This window comes from Pan troglodytes, chromosome 5 (assembly GCF_028858775.2).
Source record: "Pan troglodytes isolate AG18354 chromosome 5, NHGRI_mPanTro3-v2.0_pri, whole genome shotgun sequence".
Classification (NCBI taxonomy): Eukaryota; Metazoa; Chordata; class Mammalia; order Primates; family Hominidae; genus Pan; species Pan troglodytes.
Genome location: NC_072403.2, coordinates 170,498,871 through 170,520,078, shown reverse-complemented (window position 1 = coordinate 170,520,078; position 21,208 = coordinate 170,498,871). Strand labels below are relative to the sequence as shown.

The 21,208-nt window shown below is 44.2% G+C and overlaps 1 protein-coding gene across 10 annotated transcripts in view; it reads right to left on the bottom strand.

Moving 5' to 3' along the window:
• TULP4 (TUB like protein 4) overlaps nt 1-21,208 on the bottom strand; it is a 277,110-nt gene that overhangs the window by 27,830 nt on the left and 228,072 nt on the right. For all 10 annotated transcript variants that reach the window (XM_016956541.4, XM_016956549.4, XM_024357484.3 and 7 more), the window contains 2 exons: nt 3,912-4,136; nt 2,600-2,834 (listed from right to left, as the gene is read on the bottom strand). In XM_016956541.4, coding sequence (XP_016812030.1) covers nt 2,600-2,834; nt 3,912-4,136 — 460 coding nt within the window. The remainder of the gene's footprint in view (nt 1-2,599; nt 2,835-3,911; nt 4,137-21,208) is intronic.

The window sequence follows — 21,208 nt, the reverse complement described above, 5'->3', positions numbered from 1 at the left end:
GGTAATTTTGAGGAACATATCTGCCAAGTCACTTGACAGTGGATCACAAACTTTAGTGCATAAAAATCACCTGGGAAACCCATTAAGTCGCATGTTTGTAGGCCCCACCCCAGCCCTAATGAATCGTAATCTAAGGGTAAGCCTAGGAATGTGTATTTAAATAAGCATCCCAGGTGATTTGCATGGAGGTGGTGGTGCATGGAACACATTTTGAGAAACAATGATATGGCGGCCTCAATGAGTTAATCAGCTTTTAATGATAAGAAATTTGGGGACAGGCACGGTCGTTCCTAGCACTTTGGGAGGCCAAGGTGGAGGACTGCTGGAACCCAGGAGTTTATCAGCCTGGGCAACATGGTAAAACCCTGTCTCTACAAAAAATACAAAAATTAGCAAGTGTGGTGCACACCTGTAGCCCCAGCTGCCCAGGAGGCTGAGGTGGGAGGATCGCTTGAACCTGGGAGGTCAAGGCTGTAGTGAGCTGTAATGGCACCACTGCACTGCAGCCTGGGCATCAGAGCAAGACCCTGTCCCTCCATCCCCCCAATAAAAAGAAAAAAGAAATTCCTGTTTTCTCAATGTCAGGGACTCTTTTCCACCTCTGAAATAGTTTATATATGCCATTCAGGTGGCAATTAGTTATATTGTGCCTTGTGACATATCCTCTATTTTTGTCATCAGGTATTTAAATCTTGACTTTTTAATTAAACTTTTCAAGTGCTTACATTGTCTTATCACCCAAAAGGGTTTAGAAACTCCTTAAAAGCAGAGATGACCTGGTATTACTTAATAATAGCAGGAGACTCAAGTACCCCACACAAGGTAGGCACTGACTAAATATCTGTCAATGTGCTTTGTTTTATAGCTTTTAATTCCTTTAATTATAAAAATACAACATCTTATTCCCTCAAAGGATTGTGCGCAAATGAGTGGGTCTGTGTTTGATACGAGCTGATAAACATGAACCGGAAGGAAGAGCAGGCATTTGGCGTAGTCGGGTCAGATTCAAGCAAGCCTAGTCCTTGGGTACTCCACAGCACAGCCTCCGGTCCGTCCTCTTCTTCAGTGAAGAATTTATGCACACATGAGGAAATAAGCTCTTCACCTAAGTTATCGTCAACATTTAATCTCAATACAGATGTTATAAAATTGTACCCAGGGGAGTAACCTTAGAGGTACTGACATCAGCGAGAACATCTGCTGCAAACCTGGGCTCAGGGCCTGTCCCACGGCCCCCACCCCAGTCATCTCTAACCATTGGTGGCCCTTCTCCTTTTCCCTGAAACCATGTTTCCCTCCCACGTGAACATGCGCTTCTCTCTCTCCTGCTTTTCCCACTGTGCCTTCCTTCCTCCTGAATCTGTCCTCTCCCTCCTTTCAGTCTGCCTCCCTACCAGCCCCAATTCTGCTAGTCGCTTTCTTTGTTCCTGGTACTAGCTTGTCACGAGTCAAAAGACAGAAAAAACGGACTAATATCTAATATTGACAAGTGGTATTGCTGTTTTGCAGGGGTAGTAGAGTGTCACTGCCGATGCTGAACAAATGAAGGCTGGCAGGCAGAGGTGGGGCACCTGTGTACAGCGCTGAGTACAAGTTGAGAGTGAGCAAGCCCACCACACTGTGACTTGGGGTGACTGGTCAGGCCACAGGTCATGCTAGCTCCAGGTCGTAATGAGAGGCAGGGACCAGACTAATGGGCAGGAGAGTAAACTGGAGCGAGGAAGTGGCGAGAGGAAGCATGAACTAATGAAAACAAATCCAAATCCACTGGGGGCACAAAGATGACTCAGTTCTCTCCCCCCAGGCCCACAGGATTCAGCGGGGCAGCGTCTGGAGCACAATGACTAAGCGTGCTGTTCGTTCTGCCATAGGTGATGGGCAAAGTTTCAGAGGGAGGTGGCAGACTGAGCTGGCAGTGACTGATGGGTGCACGGACACTAGCCTAGTACCAAGTGGCACAAAAAAAGAACAAAGTCCCTTCCCTCTGAAGCTTACAATCTAGGATCCCAGAGAGATGTGCAGGGAGCATCTTGAATACATTAACTGAGCAATGAAAATCACTGCAGGGAAAGGTTTTTAGAAGAAAAGGGTGACTCATATCAACATCTTTATGGATGAGCAAAAAATTGTCATTAGCAATCAGGTAAAAAGCAGTTAACAGTAGACTAGGGAGGGGTAGGAGGCTGAAGGTTTGATTTTAATTTTATCATCCACTCTGGGAGGGCAGGGACTGTATCTTGTTATTATTTTCAAGTTGTCTCAATATTACATGAAGGCACTCGATGAATACTCGGTAACTGTGAAGAGGAAACCCTCACTCCCAGGAGGACTGCGCCAACTTCCCCTTGCCTGGTTCATCTATCCACCGCCCAGCTATCCACTGCCCATGGAATATGATTAAAAACCTGTCAAAAAGTACATTTAGAGAACTGTTCATTTCAGTGGGATTCTGGAAATGTCGTAGCTTCAAGGATGTTCCACACTAGCCCCCACAGGCTCACATTTCATTAGCAGACATTCTCTTAGCATGGGGTGTAAGGCGTTAACAGCCCATGACCACAGGAGAACAAAGTCCCAGTCCCTCGGGTGAGGGGCCCACCTGGTTTGCTATCTGTCCGCGGGTCCATGATGACGAACTCCGGCCGCAGCTTGCTGATGCGCCGCCCTTTGAGGATGGGCACAAGCCCGCCCAGGTACTCCAGGTAGAGCGTGTAGCAAGGGCCGCCCACCTCCGGGTCGTCCTCTGTGCGCTTCATGGTGCAGTGTAGCCGCTCGTTGCCGGCTGATGGGTAGCTGACAAAGTCTCTCATGTTGTTCGGATCTGGAATTGGGGGCTGGAGGATACAGGAAGAAAAGGAAGAGCTGGGACTCCAGAGAGGCAGAGAGAGAGGGAAAGAGAGTGGGCACGGGGGCAGGTCAACTAAAAACGCTACTGTTCCAGACAGAGCACAGGCTGGGGGCCTGGGGAAGAGGGTAACTATGTGGTGTAGAACAGTGGTTTGCAATGGTAGGAGCATGTGAGAATCTCCTGCAAGCTTTCGAAGCATATCTAAACCAGGATCCCACATCAGACAATGAAATCAGGATCCATAGGGGCAGCCTTGGGCACCTATATTTTCCAATGCTATATAATACACCGGTGTTGAGATCTGCTCGTGTAGAATCAATAGTGTAAGGCAACTTAGGAAAAAAAAAAAAACCCAACAGATTCTAAAACTTTGATGTTTCAGGAAAAAAGTAACCAACAAATGGGTCTGCTACTAAGAAGAGAGACAGAATATAAAAGAGAACCACTTGGGAAAACCCAAGGTTAGGGGGACCCACACTTGAACAGCAACTGGCAGATGCATTCTACATGCTACCTTCTAGAGTTCCCACTGGTATAAAAGGTGGCTGACGCTGAGTGCTGGCTGGAGTGGCCCTCCTCAGCAGTGCTGAGAGCAGGCCCTAGAACTGGGGTGGGTCTAATCCTGACTGTCCCCCTAACCAGCTAGGGAGCAAGTTACTTAACTTCTCTTAACTTGTTTCCTGCTTCCTTAAATGCGAATAATGGCATCTGTCAGGAAGTCAGGACTGAACAAGACAGATTTCTAAAAATTAACTGGTGCAATGCTTAGTATATAGGAAATGCTGAATAATGGTCGCTCCTTTGATCATCAGAGGGACACAGAAGTCCAGGAATACCAGCTTTGCCATGAGAAAGATAACAGCCACCACACAGGGCAAATCTCTCATGGACATGGACCATGATGCTTCGACAGACTGCAGACCTGGCAGCACATGACAGGATCCTGCACAGCTGCACATGGCCCCATGTGCTCACTCTGGTACCCTCACCTGTCTCTGCCCTGGCTCTGTGGGGAGCCAGCATAGGTGAGGGAGGAGGAAGAGGGAGGGGTGGAGGGCTTTACCTTGATGGTGGGGATGAAGGCAGTGGAGAGGTAGGAGCAGAGGCGGGGGGGCAGAGTCAGCTTGCTGACGTCCTTGTCCTCACGCAAGGTGCTGGCGATGGCCTGCTGGCACAGCAGCTGCAGGCTGGACACCCGGTGCTCCACACGCACCACGTACAGGGCTGGTCCTGATGCCATCAACAGCCTCGAGTCCCGGTGACCCCAGCAGATGGAGATGATGGGGCGCTGGCAGGAAGTGAAGGGAAGACAATGCTCAAGCTTTTGCTCTTGTGGGAAGCAAAAAGGGATAATGCACACTTGTCTCGAGCAAAATAAAATAAGCTGTTTTGAGAATACTGGTTTTAAAAGCACAGTAGAGAATGTTAGACACTATATTACGAAAATTCAGTATGTTTATTGAAAATTGGCTAGAGGGCTGGGCATGGTGGCATAAGGCTGTCATCTCAGCATTTTAGAAGGCCAAGGTGGGAAGACTGCATGAGGCCAGGCTGAAAGACCAGCCTGGGCAATACAGTGAGATTCTCATCTTAAAAATAAAACAAAATAAAATAAAAGTAATTAGGTCCCCAGGCCAGAGCATTAAAGCATTGGAATAATTTTATAAAGTTTGTTTACCTGTATTATATTTCATTTAATTTGGGGTCATGAAACCCAACTGAGCTCTGGGTAGTAAGGTTTCTACTAGTAGGGGCAATCACCTTGTGGTGCAGTAACTCACATTCCTTACTGAAGGGCTGTTTTTCTAGATTCCCAAATTACCCAAGGGTGGTTCCCATGGCTTGGGGAGGTGGTGATGAGGTAGACCAGATGGCCCTTCCCTTCTGTCCAGAGTCAGATCAACAATGGACTTGGTCTTACCAGCTGTGTGACCTGGGGACTATCCATAACCCCTAGAAGCCTCCCCCTTTTCTCATGAGTGGGGACCCTGTGAGGATTACAGGAGGTGATGGAGTCACAGCCCTTCTGGGGCCATCACAGTATATAACCCACAGTCACTGCATTTTCAGCCTCCCTTGGCACTGACGGTGCAGGGAAAGAAAGCTCCCTGGAAAGGTGATTGAGGAGAACACGGTTCCTGTGGTAGCCTCGCTAGGGTCATGGCCATCATTATCTTTGAGAAGGCAGGCCAAAATGCAAATATGCAAGTTAGAAAATTCTTATAATAAAAAAAAATCCAAAGCTCAGGGGTGCCATCTAGCCAAGGGAGAAAGAAAGGTGAAGGGTCGTGACGGAGAAGCAGCAAGAGATTTGTTCATTCCGATCCAGACAGATGGAGCTCTGATGATCATTCATCTTCCCTTTCTACCACAGGAGGCCAGGCAGTTGCAGGGTGGGGTGATGGCCACAGTCCCCAGGGGAGGGCCATGTTTGTTGGCCAAGGAGTCTGGAAAACTCAAGTCTAGGGGCTTCTGGGACACTTTCAGGACATGTCTCCATATGAGATGATTCCACACAGGGGGCAGGCCCCACACAAAGGGACCTATTAACTTACAGAAATACATAATCACTGCTGAAGACAGGGCAAACCAACACACAGAAAATGCACAGAAAAATTACTCTGGTATCATCAACCCCCAAAAGTACAGGTTAGGACAGAGGCTCTATTAGTAACAAAATCATGCTTGATCTTAAAGATACGCTGCTGTCCCTTTACCTCTGAGCCCCCTAAGACAATATTCATAACTTAGAGCTCAAGTCCCCAAAAAAATGGTTTTATTTTTGTTTCTAACTTTTAGGTTCAGGGGTACACAAGCAGGTTATATAGGTAAACTGTGTCACAGGGATTTGGTGTACAGGTAATTTTGTCACCTGGATAATAAGCATAGTACCCGATAGGCATTTTTTCTGATCTTCTCCCTCCTCCCTCCTCCCACTCTCCACCCTCAAGTTGTTCCCCTTCCTGTATCCATGTGTTCTTGTTATTCAGGTCTGGCTTAGAAGTGAGAATATATGGTATTTGGTTTTTTTGTTCCTACGTTAGTTTGCTAAGGATAGTGGCCTCCAACTCTATCCATGTTCCTGTAAAGGACATGATCTTGTTCTTTTTTATGGCTGCATAGTATTCCATGGTGTTTATGTATCACATTTTCTTTATCCAGTCTACTGCTGATGGGCATTTAGGTTGATTCCATGTCTTTGCTATTGTGAATAGTGCTGCAATGAACATATGCATGCATGGGTCTTTATGATAGAACAAATATTCCTTTGGGTATATACCCAGTAATGGGATTGCTGGGTCGAACGTTAGTTCTCAATTCTTTGAGGAAATGCCACACTGTTTTCTACAATGGCCGAACTAATTTACACTCCCACTAGCAGTGTAGAAGCGTTTCCTTTTCTCTGCAACCATGCCGACATCTATTATTCTTTGATTTTTTAATAATGGCCATTCTGACTGGTGTGAGATAGTATCTCATTGTGGTTTTGATTTGCATTTCTCTAATGGTTCATGATGTTGAGCATTTTTCATATGCTTGTTGGCTGCATGTATGTCTTCTTTTGAAAAGTATTTGTTCGTGTCCTTTGCCCACTTTTTAATGAGGTTGTTTGGAAAAACAGTTTTCAATGAGCACAACCTGACTGGCTGCAGAAACATCAGACACTTCTTCCCTCTAATTTCCCATTCCTCTTTAGTCCAGCTATCTGAAAGGCAGACACTCTGTATTTATCCTCTGTCCTCCTCCCTCCTAGTTCTGCTTTTCATAGTAACTATCTCTGTATAACAGTTGATGATATATTTTATATACAATTATCATAAGTATGTGTCTCTTATATCTTTGTACCAAGAACTTAAACCACTCACACAGACCTTCAACTAGATGAAAATCAGCTTTGTTACCTTTATATATATAATTACCACCCATCATGACAAAAACAACCTTGTCTGCAAAACTACATTCCAACAGCAAGCACATCAAATGCTCACATACCTGAATTCACTGCATCCGTTCTACTCTCCCACATGAATAACATTATTCTCATCTAACATATGAGGTTAGAGAGGCTAAGGCAGGCTAGGTACCTTGTTATAGTAATAAATGGTGGAAGAGCTGTGATTCTCATCCCTCCCCAGCTCCACTGCTGGTCCTTATCTTACTACATGGTGCTGACTCTCTGAAGTGCCAGCATATTGATACCACAGCCTAAAGAATGTGTAATACTCCACTGAAAAATTTAACCATTTGTCCATCACATACAAAATCGTGAGCCCCAAACGGCCCCTTAGTCCATTTGGTCAAAGCTGCTTTACTCAGAAACAAACCAAACATGTCTATAGAAAAGGCAAATAGGAAGAGAAACAGGCTGTTTACACAGCAAATAAATAAATGATCTGCGGGGTTCATCACAGCAGAAAAGAGCCCACAGGTAATTAGCCAGGTAGCATTGTTGGATGAACACGGAACACAGTCGCTGGCACATCTAGAAGGTGAGGGAGGATGGTGTGACTCCAAACCAGGTAGCACATTAGCTCGGACGACTTAGAATTCTCAGCCAAGCAGGAGTGAGAAGACTCGAAAGATTAAAGGATGGAACATTAGAACCTGGGAGAAAAAGGGCTGAAATTATTTAGCCTGGAGAAGTGAGGCCTGCAGGGTCTCAAAGGAATAATTATTATCTAGGGCAATGTTACCAGGAAATCCCCTCTTCTAAGAATGGGACAAGAACACCAACACAGGAATTTATATTAAATTAATTAGGGTGCAGCACTCATTTACTTGCCCAAGTCAGTGAAAACTTACTCTGGGAGAGGGCAGGGCACGGACACACTGCTTTAATTTAATTTAGTTTGTGTAGCATATAGTCCATGTAAGATGATAAAGCAGCAAAATAAACGCTGGTACCTTTGCCATAATAATTTTTAAGGCTGTGCTAGAAAAACGGGGAAGGAGTGACAGATAACAAGAACTGCCCCTCTTGTCTGAAGATTCTGAGTCATCACTGACCTGGGGAAATGAATGACTGTGATGACTGTTTGGTCAGAAGTGAGGCAGCAGGGTATGACTTCTCAGGACCCCTGTAAGTCCACAGAAAGTCCTTAACAGGTCATCTTACTTTTTAAAAGTCACATTTCTGCTAGTGTTAATTTTTCCCTGGCTGTTTACTGGTATTCCAGCCTATAAAGCCCTTGCTACAAATGTTCTGTAGTTTTGGCAAGAACAAGAGTCAAATGGCGCTAACTGCACGTGGCCACAGACACGGGGCGGGGCGTTCACTAATGCTAGTCCTGATTTCGCCACCTCACAGTCATCAATTTCCATCACTCTGTCCTCTAGGTTCATGGGTGATGGCAGAACATGAACACACTGTCCGCAGGCCCACAGACCTCACCCATGCTGAAGGTACCTCCTCCCTAAGAACCTCCACCTACTAGGCTGAGCCGCAGCAGAACAGCACAGCTCTTCAAAGCTCCCAGATTCACGTTGTGTTTGAACAGCTGCTGTCTGCTAGGGAAAAACCCAATTGTAAGTTTGTGGTCTTAATCTCGTTCTCAAATCCCATAAAATGACTATTTTTAGAACTGATGGCTAGAACTGTGAAGCAGATGACATTCAAATCTTAATTTGCATAGGGAGGTTCACATATTTTACACGTCTAAATCTGAGGCAAAAGTGCAAGAAACTGAGCTGCATTTCAGGGAGTGTGGGTCTGGTGGAACAGGGAGAACCACTGCTCAGCTGGAGAGAACAAACTCTAGGCCACAGTGCTGGAGGGGAGTGGCCCATGGAGGGGCAGGCTTCTCCTCTGGCTTCTCCCCCTCAATGCTGAGGCTGAGCCCCGGAAAGGAAAAGGAGCGGGCCAGCCCTGCCTCACCTCCCACCAGGGAGTGTGGCAATCAAGGCCTGGTGCCCGTTCCTTACTCTGCCACCTCTCCTCCTGCTAGTACACAAGACATGCCATGCGTCCAGCCAATCATTTTTTATCTACTGAGCTGTTAGTCATTAGATAAATATTTGCTAAATGTATACAAATGGACAGATCCATGCTAGTTATAAGGGGACTGACAATGAATCAAATACATTCTCTGCCCTTGTGGAGCTTACATCCTGGCGTGGCAGGGAGAGAATAAATACAGGTTAAGTATCCTTAATCTGAAAATCTGAAACCCAAAATGCTCCAAAATCTGACTTTTGGAGTGCCAACAAGATGCTCAAAGGAAATATTCATTGGAGTATTTCGAATTTTCAGATTTGGGATGCTCACCTGATACAATGCAAATATTCTGAAATTAAAAAGAAATCTGAAATCCACAACAATTCTGGTCCTAAGCATTTCAGATAAGGAGTACTCAACCTGTATCTCAGTATCTGTGACAGGAACTACCTGATAATGTGAGGTAGTGAAATTCCATGAAGTAAAAAACAGTGTTGAGGGAGAGCCAGAGCAACAGCAAGGGGGTCTTTTTGAAGAGAGGGAGCAGGGAGGCTGCCCTGGAGGTGGTTTGAGCAGAGGCCTGGCTGAGAGGAGAAATCTATTTAATTGGAATTGAAAGCTTCCTCACTATATTACTATTTTTGTATATAGCAGTGAGTTGGATAGAGTCTTCTGAAAATGTAGGAGGAACAAAAACCAACTATACTGGTCCTGGACAGGGAAAACCAGGCAGTGCCAGCACAGGGTTTCTGGATGACTGAGGGAGGCCTTGGGCTGAGGACTGGCTACCCGGCCACCGAGGAGGCAGATTCCTGGGACAGTCGGAGGCTCTCCAGCCTCCCTCTTCACCCTTTGTTTGTTCTTTCTGTAGCTCTCCCTAAGAAGGATGGGGGATCTGTCTTGAAGAAAATGCACCTAGTAGGATGAAATGTTTTATGTCTGTACAAACATGTGCAAAATAGTTCACTTTAAAACAGATGAAGGGCAAGGTGCAATGGCTCATGCCTATAATCCCAGCACTTTGGGAGGCTGAGGCAGGAGGATTGCTTGAGGCAAGGAATTCAAGACCAGCTTGGGCAACATAGCAAGACCCTGTCTCTACAAAACAAATTTTCAAAATTAGCTGGGTGTGGTGGTGCACACCTGTAGTCCTAGCTACTTGGGAGGCTGAGGCAGGAGGATCGTTTGAGCCCAGGAGGTTGAGGCTACAGTGAGCTATGATCATGCCACTGCACTCCAGCCTGGGAGACAGTGAGACTCTGTTTATAACAAATTTTAAAAAGGCCAGGCATGTTATGGCTCACTCCTGTAATCCCAGCACTTTGGGAGGCTGAGGCAGGAGAATCAGTGAGGTCAGGAGTTTGAGACCAGCCTGACCAACATGGTGAAACCCTGTCTCTACTAAAAATACAAGAAAATTAGCCGGGCGTGGTGGCACATGCCTGTAGTCCCAGCTACTCGGGAGGCTGAGGCAGGAGAATCATTTGAACCCGGGAGGCAGAGGTTGCAGTGAGCTGAGATCGCGCCATTGCACACCAGCCTAAGCAACGAGAGCAAAACTCTGTCTAAAAACAAACAAACAAAAACAGACCAAGTTGGTGATCGGTCACCGTCAAACTACGTTGGTTGGAGCCACAGACAATTTTGAATACAAAGTTATAATGATTTGGCCACCAACTAAATTGTAGTAATAAAAGCTAGTTCAGCGTTCGGTCAACCAAATTTTAGTTTTAAAAGAACACAACCATCCTTGTATTTTGTAAGCAGACAAGACCCATGAAGGACTTTCTCATCTACTTACAAGAAAAAATGGGAAAAGCACAACAGGGGCAACTTCAGCAGAACAGGCAGAGTTAATCCTAAGTGAAAGAATGCAAGTCTATTTTTGCTATAGGATTCGCCTCCAAGAGTACAGAAGTCCACAATCACACATGCAATCTCTTATTTGATTTTTAAATTCCCATACCCATCTTTTTCCACCTTCTCCTCTCTTAATTTTTTACCCAGTATCACATCAACAACTGAACCTTACAGAATATAGGGTGACCTCTCCACTGGCCTTCAATGCCAGAAGTCCATAAAACAAAACAAAAACCTGGGCCTAAATTATTGAAGCCTACAAACTTCAGTCAGTAGTGCTAACTCTAAAAACCTGTTATATTTTCAGATATGCAAGAATATATAGAGAGTCACAGATAACAGCTAATGAGATAAATTACAGAATTTTACATTACAACATGTAGGACAGAAAGGAAAATAAATCATAGCATATTTCCTTAGAAGAGCTCCAGCCATAAGCATTGCTGTTACAAGTAAATCAAGAGAATCAATTTTAAAGCTGATGCTGCTGCTGCAAGTTCGTCCCAGGCAATGGTTTTGTACGCAATAACCTACAATCTAATTAACTTGGAAATACATTATCCAATCTAAATTGCATTTAGTTCTTTTTATAAGCAGTCCAATAAATCGCCTAACTTCCTTCCTGCTATAAAAATGTCCCTGCCTTTGGACTCCTTGAATAGCACAGCATAGATCACATGTGATTTTCGAATCATTAGACAAGAGTTAAACTGGTGCTAAATATAATTAATATTGTACTTGATTTTTAATGGCATCATTATTTAACTTTCTATTATTGAGGCGATTTTTTCAATGGTTGAAATGGACCCTCAATGAAAAAAAGAATCAATAATTTATTGAAATGCTGAGGTACTGTAGGGATATCTTTCTTCAAAGGAAGATCAGTCAGGGCCTTTTCTCTTATTCCTGAGCTCAAACAGTTTAAATTCAGGATCCATGTTAGTTTCATGTGATGGCTGATGAGAACTTCTGCAATGGTTAAGGCCATAAAACCTTTACTATAGTCTAGGCACTGGTCAGAAAAAGGAAGCCTCTGTCTTCAGGAAAATAAGACAAGTAGACAGAAAAGTGTAATACATGCCAGAGGTGTTAAACACCCCGAGGGTTTACAGAGAAGGGGAGCCTCAACCCACTGGGCAGCTTTAAAAGAAAACGTGACTGAGCTGGCACTGAGGAGGATCCAATTCCTGAGCTAAAACGGCGGGAAGGACATTCCCTGTAGAAGGAACACAATGCCAGCAGGAAGGGGGCCCTAAGTCAGATGAAGTGGGGACAATGCTGAGTGTGTTTCAGCACTTGAATTCACAAATATTCTAACCATAAAAGCCTTATAAAAAGCCAGCATCAGATTGATTATAAATGTGACACAGCCTACAGGTTCAAACAATCAACAGAAAGATGAAAGAAAGCCTATGTTGACACCAGTCCATCCATAAACCCACTGAAGAAAGATTTACTAAGTACCTACTACGTTCTAGGCAATGAACTGGCAGTGGGGACACAAACAGAATCAAGGTAATCTCTCCTTCCTTCAATCCCAAATCCACAGGAACTCTAATATTTATGTTTGTTTTGCCAATGCCCTGGCCTCATACATATGGCCTTAACTCTGTTCTACTTCAGCTCTTTCCTGGGTTAACGCAGAATGACTTCACTTCCAAAACAGAAATTTAAAGTCCCTATCCAACCACAACTTCCCATTTTGTTTGTATCACCTCCTCTTGAACATGTCTTTTTATGACTTTACACTTCCTAGCCTCAGGTCATGAAGTATCTAACCACTGATGCCATGGCTGCCCAATTCCATAGTATCCTTAGCAGTTTCCTAGATTCCTTCGACTCCTTGGCCCTGCTACTACACTCACCTTTCCAGTTCCTAATTTTAGGCAATCGGTACTACTGACTCTAGGATTACAGTGAAGGCATGGACATCACTGACTCTCACTTTATTATCCGGAATGGCAAGTGGATGGCACTCCATGGCACTCCTGCCGAATCTTCCTTGTGCTTTTCATCCTGCCTTTAGCTTATTGAGAAGACAGGCATTGTCCTGTAGTGTGTGTGTGCTTTGGCTCCCTCCTTTACTTAAAAATCCTTTGTCTCTTTCTACAATCTCTCCTTCCTTTCTGTCTCTTCCAGATTAAATCTCCCTACTGCCCTCAAACCCACATCTTCCAACTTGCACTGGGCTCTTGTCCCTTGCTGTACTTTTTCTTGCTTATTTCTTCTTTTTTCCCCAAAGACTTATTAATTGTATATGAACACAGTCATGCCTCTCCATTTCAAGTTACCATCCTCTCTCTGCCTTCCCCTCAAACCCCGTCAAAACAGTAGTTTACATGTGCTGCCTCAACTTCTTCACTAGCTGCTTAGTCGCCAATTCTTTATCTTGGCTGTCACAGCTGTATCTCCAGCACCTAGAACAATGCTTGGCATACATGGCTCAATAAAGATGACTGAATGAACGAAAAATCTTTTACCATGTGACTTCCATCACCATTCTAGTGAGACCATTTTTGACCTTAAAACCTCCAAATCCAATGTTTCATGTCTACTTTCAACTGTTGTTCTCTTGTTTGACATATTTCCTTTAATGGTTCTGAGAGACAGGACTAGCTGGATTTCCTAGGCCGACTAAGAATCCCTAAGCCTAGCTTGGAAGGTGACCGCATCCACCTTTAAACACAGGGCTTGCAACTTAGCTCACACCCAACCAATCAGAGAGCTCATTAAAATGCTAATTAGGCAAAAACAGGAGGTAAAGAAATAGCCAATCATCTCTTGCCTGAGAGCACAGCAGGAGGGACAAGGATCGGGATATAAACCCAGGCATTCGAGCCGGCAACAGCAACCCCCTTTGGGTCCCCTCTTTGTATGGGAGCTCTGTTTTCACTCTATTTCACTCTATTAAATCTTGCAACTGCACTCTTCTGGTCCATGTTTGTTAAGGCTCAAGCTGAGCTTTCGCTCGCTGTCCACCACTGCTGTTTGCCGCCGTCGCAGACCCGCCGCTGACTCCCATCCCTCCGAATCTGGCGGGGTGTCTGCTGTGTTCCTGATCCAGCGAGGTGCCCATTGCCGCTCCCGATCAGGCTAAAGGCTTGCCATTGTTCCTGCACGGCTAAGTGACTGTGTTCACCCTAATCGAGCTGAACACTAGTCACTGGGTTCCACGGTTCTCTTCTGTGACCCACGACTTCTAATAGAGCTATAACACTCACTGCATGGCCCAAGATTCCATTCCTTGGAATCCGTGAGGCCAAGAACCCCAGGTCAGAGAACACAAGGCTTGCCACCATCTTGGAAGTGGCCCGCCGCCATTTTGGAAGCAGCCCACCACCATCTTGGGAGCTCTGGGAGCAAGGACCCCTGGTAACAGTTCTCTATGACATTCCTCTTCCATCTCCTTCCTTCTGCTGCTTGTTAAATGAAGGCTATCACTCCACTACCCAAAGTTCTATGCTTGGTTCTTTCCTCATTTCCCCTCATTCTATTCATTCCTTTGACATTAAATCCATTTCATTTCTCCAACTATGGCCTCCATGTGGATGACTCCAAATCTCTATCTCCACCCCAATCTCTTGCCTCAGTTCTAGTCCCTCATCCCCAAACGCCTTCCACCCTTAGAGATGTGGCTGCAACAGTAACTAAAATGGTCTGCTTTTGGCCAGGTGTGGTGGCTCAGACCTGTAATCCCAGCACTTTGGAAGGCCGAGGCAGACAGATCACTTGAGGTCAGAAAATCAAGACCAGCCTTGGCCAACATGGTGAGACGCTGTCTCTACCAAAAAATACAAAAATTAGCCAGTGTGGTGGCACACACCTGTAGTAGAGGTGGGAGAATCGCTTGAACCCAGGAGGTGGAGGTTGCAGTGAGCTAAGATCATGCCACTGCACTCCAGCCTGAATGACAGAGTGAGATCCTGTCTCGAGAAAAAAAAAAAAAAAAAAAGGTCTGTTTTCACTAGTACTGACCTCCTCCTCCTCACAGTCCTCCAGAAGCCAAATCTCTTACAATCTCTCTGAACTCTGTGTCTCTCTTCCACTCTATTTTCACCGTTCTGGATTTTTGTCCTGATTCCGTCTTACTGAGATAATAACACTGACGTCAGTTTAGTCTCCCCAAAGCCCTGTCTCACCTCTCCCTTGCTCATAAAATAAAAATACAAAACAAAAGGCCAAATGAAGTTTAACATCTTGGTCAGTGCTATGTATGGTCTGAATGTGTGTCCCTCCGAAATTCTTTTTGCAATCTAGTTCCCACGGTGGTGGTATTAGGTGGGGCCTTTGGGAAGTGATTAAGTCATAAGGCCTCCACCCTCACGATGGGATTAGTGCCCTTATAAAAGAGATTAAAGGGAGGCGCCTCCCTGCTTTTACTCCTTCTACCATGTGAGGACACAGGCACAAGGCGCCATCTATGGAGCGGACGAGACGCTGAATCTATCAGTGCCTGGATCTTGGACTTCCCAGCCTCCAGAATTGTGAGAATTAAATTTGTATTATTTATAAATCACCCAGTCTAAGGTATTTTCTTATAGCAGCCCAAACAGACTAAGACACATTTGGTCCTAAGACACTTTTCTAGTCTTACTTCCTGTTGTTGCCCCTTACATAAACTATGCTGTAATCAAACTGTATTCTATTTCTAAAAGTGATTTATTATTAATTTTTTAAAAGAAATTATGTTATGATTGCCAGTGGCTAAAGAAACCAAGAGATAATATAAATGGCAAATAAGTTTAAGTTATCTGATCCTTGGAAATTACATAATGCTGGGGTTCAATCAGGCTGGTGGAAAAATATTAGAGATAGTTATAGAAATAGACACAAATCTTGGAAAGCTGAGAAGTTTGTGTAACTTCGGTAATTTATGTGGCTGAAGGCGGCCTGATCCCTTTACCTTTAGTTAAACAAACTAAAATAGTAATAAAGAAAGGCAGCGTAGTTTACCTACCTAGCTTGTTTACTCATATAATCTTAAGACTAACCTTTGATGTACCAGGTGCTTAAGTGCTTTTTACTCGGGAAGTCCACAATGTCAATTACCCTCTAATGGTGTTGACTCAAGCTTTTGTTAATTAATCTTACTGAATGAATGCGAGTGGAGTCGCAACTGTTTACAGGACTCAGCAGGGAGTCTGTAAGCGGCTCCCACACAGCTGGACTGGGAAAGCAGAGTATCTGTGTGTCAGTGTACTTTATTCATCCGTTGCTGGGTCAGGGGTCTGCAAGGGACAGACTCTCTGCAGCTGGTGCCCCCTGGAGAGGATTGCTGCCCCAACATAACTCACCAAGTAATGGGCAGCAGTAAGATACAATGTTAAGGCTCACTGATTCATTCAACCAGTATTTACTGAGACTGCCATGAGCCAAGATTTGTTCCAGGCGTGGTGCAAAGCTTGGAAGAAAGGAGGCATCTGGTAAACTGAGAAACAGAAAAATCCAGATTGGCAGGATCAGAGGAGGATGGAGTGGTAAGAGCTAATTCTAGAGGGGATGGAGGGCCAGATTATGGTGATCTTTTTAAGGCACAATGAATTTTTTAACTTTATCCTAAGGATAGTAAGAAGCTACTGATCTGACTTGTGATTTTACAAAGACTGTGGCTGCAAAGTGAAGAACAGTTTAAAAGGGAAAGGCAGGCAGGGCGCGGTGGCTCACGCCTGTAACCCCAGCACTTTGGGAGGCTGAGGCGGGTGGATCACGAGGTCAGGAGTTCAAGACCAGCCTGGCCAACATGGTAAAACCCCATCTCTACTAAAAAAGTACAAAAAATTAGCCGGGTGTGGTGGCACGCACCTGTAATACCAGCTACTCGGGAGGCTGAGGCAGGAGAATCACTTGATTCTGGGAGGCAGAGGTTGCAGTGAACGCTGATTGCAACATTGCACTCCAGCTTGGGCAACAAGAGCGAAACTCTGTCCAAAAAAAAAAAAAAAAAAGGAAGGGAAAGGCGTGGCTCAAACACTGCAGCTAAGATGAGGATGGCTTGGACTAAGGTGGTGGCCAAGGAAAACAAAAGGATGTAGACATGAAGATATCTAGGAGGTAAAAATACCCACTGGGATTCAGTGGACAGGCTGACTGTTGACTTCTGGCTTGAGCAGCTGGACCACAACCTGGAAGAGGAGCATTATTTAAGAGGTGGAGTGTTCCGAGATTTGGGCATGTTGAATGTGCAATGCTTATGAGATGGCTAATGGGTCTGTGAAGTAAGCAGGTGGGTCTATACAGGCCTCTTTCCTTAGGCTTCAGACCTTCATTGAGATTGGAATTAAAGCTGTAAGAGCGGTTGAAATTGTCTGAGGAATACAGAGTGAGAAAAGTGATCAGGCAGAGGTGGAAAAATACCCACAAAGAGCAGGTGCAAGACTCCTTTCCTCCAGGTTATCAAAGCACCAGGTAAACAGTTCTACTTCAAAGTCAAAAGCATTTCTGTGTCATCACTTGTCTGTCTTCCTTAACGAGCTGTGAGCTCCTAGGAGATATGGATCATGTCTTCCTTGTTCAGCCCTGAAACACGAGCACTCAGAGCTCAGTGCCAGCCACACAGTAGCTCCTCAAAATATCTTGGCTGGATGCTTGAACAAATGAGTGAACAAATATGCTTATTTGCTCAAGATATTATACTGCCCAAAGACACAGTTTAATCCTACTTCTTAAAAACAAAAACCCAAATAACCTGATTGAAAAATGGGCAAAGGACTTGAACACACATTTCTCAAAAGAAGATACGCGACAACATCACTAATCAACATTATTAATCCTTAGGGAAATGCAAATCAAAACCACAATGAGATATCACCTAACATCCAAGAGGATGGCTAGTCCAAAAAAAATCCCAGAAAAATGACAATGTTGGCAAGGATGTGGAAAAACTAGAATCCTTGTGTAATGTTAGTGAAAATGTAAAGTGGTGCCGCCTGTAAACCAAAAATAAAATCCCAAGCCCCCTATCGACTGAATGGAGCCTCTCTTGGCCAAGGAAACCCCAGAAAAACCTTAAAAACTGAATTCCCAGCCATGACAGGAAGGGAGGCTGGACACACCTCATTATACTCCCTCCCATCTGGAATTTAGGTCCAACTGACCTGAGTAAATGTTAAAATAGAGATCATAAGACTGACAAAAGGCTCTTGATGGCACTAAGATAACAAATTCTAAACAATACCTAAGGCCATGCAAGGCAAGCCTTAAGCCATGCCTACAGGCCATCAATCTCACTAAATGGGTCATAATTTTGGCTGACTCTGACATAGCTTCCGAACGTTTTAACTTAAAATATTCCTTTCTGCTGACTCCCAAGTTCTAGACCAAATTTTGTTGCTTTAACTAACTGTAGATTAAAGAATCTCTGAATCTACCTGACTTGGATACTCCTCTACTTCTTCTGGTTTCAAGATATTCCACATTTTCAAGCTGAGCCAACGTATACCTTCCACATGTTGATTTATGTCTTTGCCTGTAACTCTTGCCTCCCTGAAATGTACAAAACCAGACTGTAATTCAACTGCTTCGGGCGCACTTTCTCAGGACCTCTTGAGACTGTTTTGCTGGGCCAGTGTCACTCATACTGGCTCAAAATAAACCTCTTTAAAATATTTTACAGTTTAGTCTTTCTGTTAACAAGCTGCTATGAAAAAACAGTATGGCAGTTCCTCACAAAACTAAAAATAGAATTACCATATGATCCAGCAAGTCCACTTCTGGGCACAAATCCAGAAGACTCGAAAAGCAGGGTCTCAAAGAGATATCTGTACACCCATGTTCACAGAAGAATTATTCACAACAGCCGAAAGATGGAAGGAACCCAAATGTCCATCAATGGGTAAACAAAATGTGGTATATCCATACAATAAAATATTATTCAGCCTTAAAAAGAAAGAAAATTCTGACACATGGTACAACATGGATGAACCTTAAGGACATTATGCTAAGTGAAATAAGCCAGTCAGAAAAAAATAAACACTTGTAAACCAAAAATAAAATTCGAAGCCACCCAACCTACGGAATGGGCCTGCTGTTGGCCAAGGAGTCTAGAAAACTAGTTCAGGCTGTGACAGGAAGGAAGGTTGGGCATGGTCCTTAAATTGCCCCCATCCCTTTGGGGTTTAGGCACAACTGACCAACATTAACATTAAAATAGAGGAAAGACTGATAAAACTGACTCTTTGTAGCAATAAGATACCAAATTCCAACGTGATTCTGACATAGCATCACGTTTAAAGAAATCAAAGTATTTTACCCCCAAATATAGTTTGTTGATATATTTTGAAATGGCAAAACCTGCAAATGGCAAAACCATCTCTTGTTGGGAAATTTGCATTTTGTAGAGAATCTCCTTCCTTTTCTAGGTCTTCTCCTGATTCAGGAGACATTTAACCAAGAGTCTGATACCTTTTAAGGTCTGAAAGGAGACATTTACCATTTATTCACCCTGAAGCCTGTTACTTAAGTGGTTTCATCTGCATAACATGAACCTTGGGGCCAGGCGCAGTGGCTCCTGCCTGTAATTCTAGCACTATAGGAGGCCGAGGAGGGCGGATCACAAGGTCAGGAGTTGGAGACCAGCCTGGTCAACAGGGTGAAAGCAGAACTGCTTAAACCCGGGAGGCAGAGGTTGCAGTGAGCTGAGATCGCGCCACTACACTCCAGCCTGTGGGACAGGGCAAGACCTCCGTCTGGCGGCGGGGGGTGTTGCCGCGGGGAACAAGAACGTTGGCTTCCACAACCCCCTTACCTTAACTCAAGCACTTGTTTCTCCTGACTTCAAGCCTTTAGGCAAAGCTTAACTCTTTCAACCAACTTTCAACCAACCAAAGATTTTCAACCAATCAGAAAATCTTTGAATCCACCGTGACATGTGTATGGCCTGGTTTGAAGATGTCCTATCTTTCCACAGGCTTAACCAACATGTGCCTTATGGGTATTGATGTATGTCTTTGTCTGTAACTTCTGTCTCCCTAAAATGTACAAAACCAAGCTGTGACCTGACTACCTAAGGCACATCACATATTCTCAGGACCTCTTGAGACTGTGTCCTAGGCCATGGTTGCTCATATTTGGCTCAGAATAAACCTCTTTAAATATTGTACAGAATTTGGTTTGTCAACATATTGCATAATTCCACTTACATGAGGTTTGTAGAGTCAAACTCACAGAAAAGATAGTAAAATGGTGCTTCTCATGGACTGGGAGGAGGGAGAAACAGGGAGTAGTTGTTTAATAGGTAAAGAGTTTTAGTTTTGCAAGATGAAAAGGTGCTGGAAATTGGTTGTATAATAATGTAATACACTCAGCACTACAAAACAGTACACTTACAAATGGTTAAGACGATAAATTTTATGTTATATGTGTTTTACCACAATTAAAAGAAGAAAATATATATTTAAATATTTAATGCCTGCATGTAATTACAGATTTCCCCATATCTGGTATCCCTGCCTCTCTGATGAGCTGAGTAATGTTAGGACACAGATTCTTTTTTTTTTTTTTAATGAAGTCTATTCCATTTATTTTTTCTTGATATATATATATATATTTATTATACTTTAAGTTCTAGGGTACATGTGCACAATGTGCAGGTTTGTTACATATGTATACATGTGCCATGTTGGCGTGCTGCACCCATTACTCATCATTTACATTAGGTGTATCTCCTAAATGCTATCCCTCCCCCCTACCCCCACCCTACAACAGGCCCCGGTGTGTGATGTTCCCCTTCCTAGGACACAGATTCTTGTTCATTATCACCTCCACTGTCAACTCCCTCCCAGGCATACCTCTATTACGCGCTGCTGATAATTCATCCTCCACTATAACTGACCCAAACATAAGGTGGCCTAAAGATTTCTGGGAAATAAAAACAAATAGAAAGGGGGCCCATCTGTGTATACTTTCTTAAAGACTTTTAAGCTTTTAAAATTACTGCTTAACAACAATTTAGTTTAAATGTAAAGGTTCATCACTGGCATAACAAATATAAAATCAGAGTGTGACAGGGTTCAGGACATGCTTCCCCAAATATGACTGTAGGAGACCAGAATAAGCCACCACAGATCTGCCTCTTTGGCGTAAGGATAATTTCGAGATGGTTATTTTGAGATACACACAGGGTAAAGACACAGGGTAGGTAGGCCAGGAGTGGTGGCTCATGCCTGTAATCCCAGCACTTTGGGAGGCTGAGGCAGGTGGATCACCTGAGGTCGGGAGTTCAAGACCAGCCTGGCCAACATGGCAAAAACCCGTCTCTACTAAAAAAAATACAAAAATTAGCCGGGCGTGGTGGCGGGCACCTGTAATCCCAGCTATTTAGGAGGCTGAGGCAGGAGAATTGCTTGAACCCGGGAGGAGGAGGTTGCAGTGAGCCGAGATGGCGCCACTGCACTCCAGCCTGGGCAACAAGAGTGAAACTCCAATTCAAAAAAAAAAAAAAAGGAAAAAAAAAGACATAGGGTAAACTCTGAAGAGTTACCCTTTTGTAAGAGAAATTACATCTACAAACAAAATCTGGCTGGGCGTGGTGGCTCATGCCTGTAATCCCAGCATCTTGGGAGGCCGAG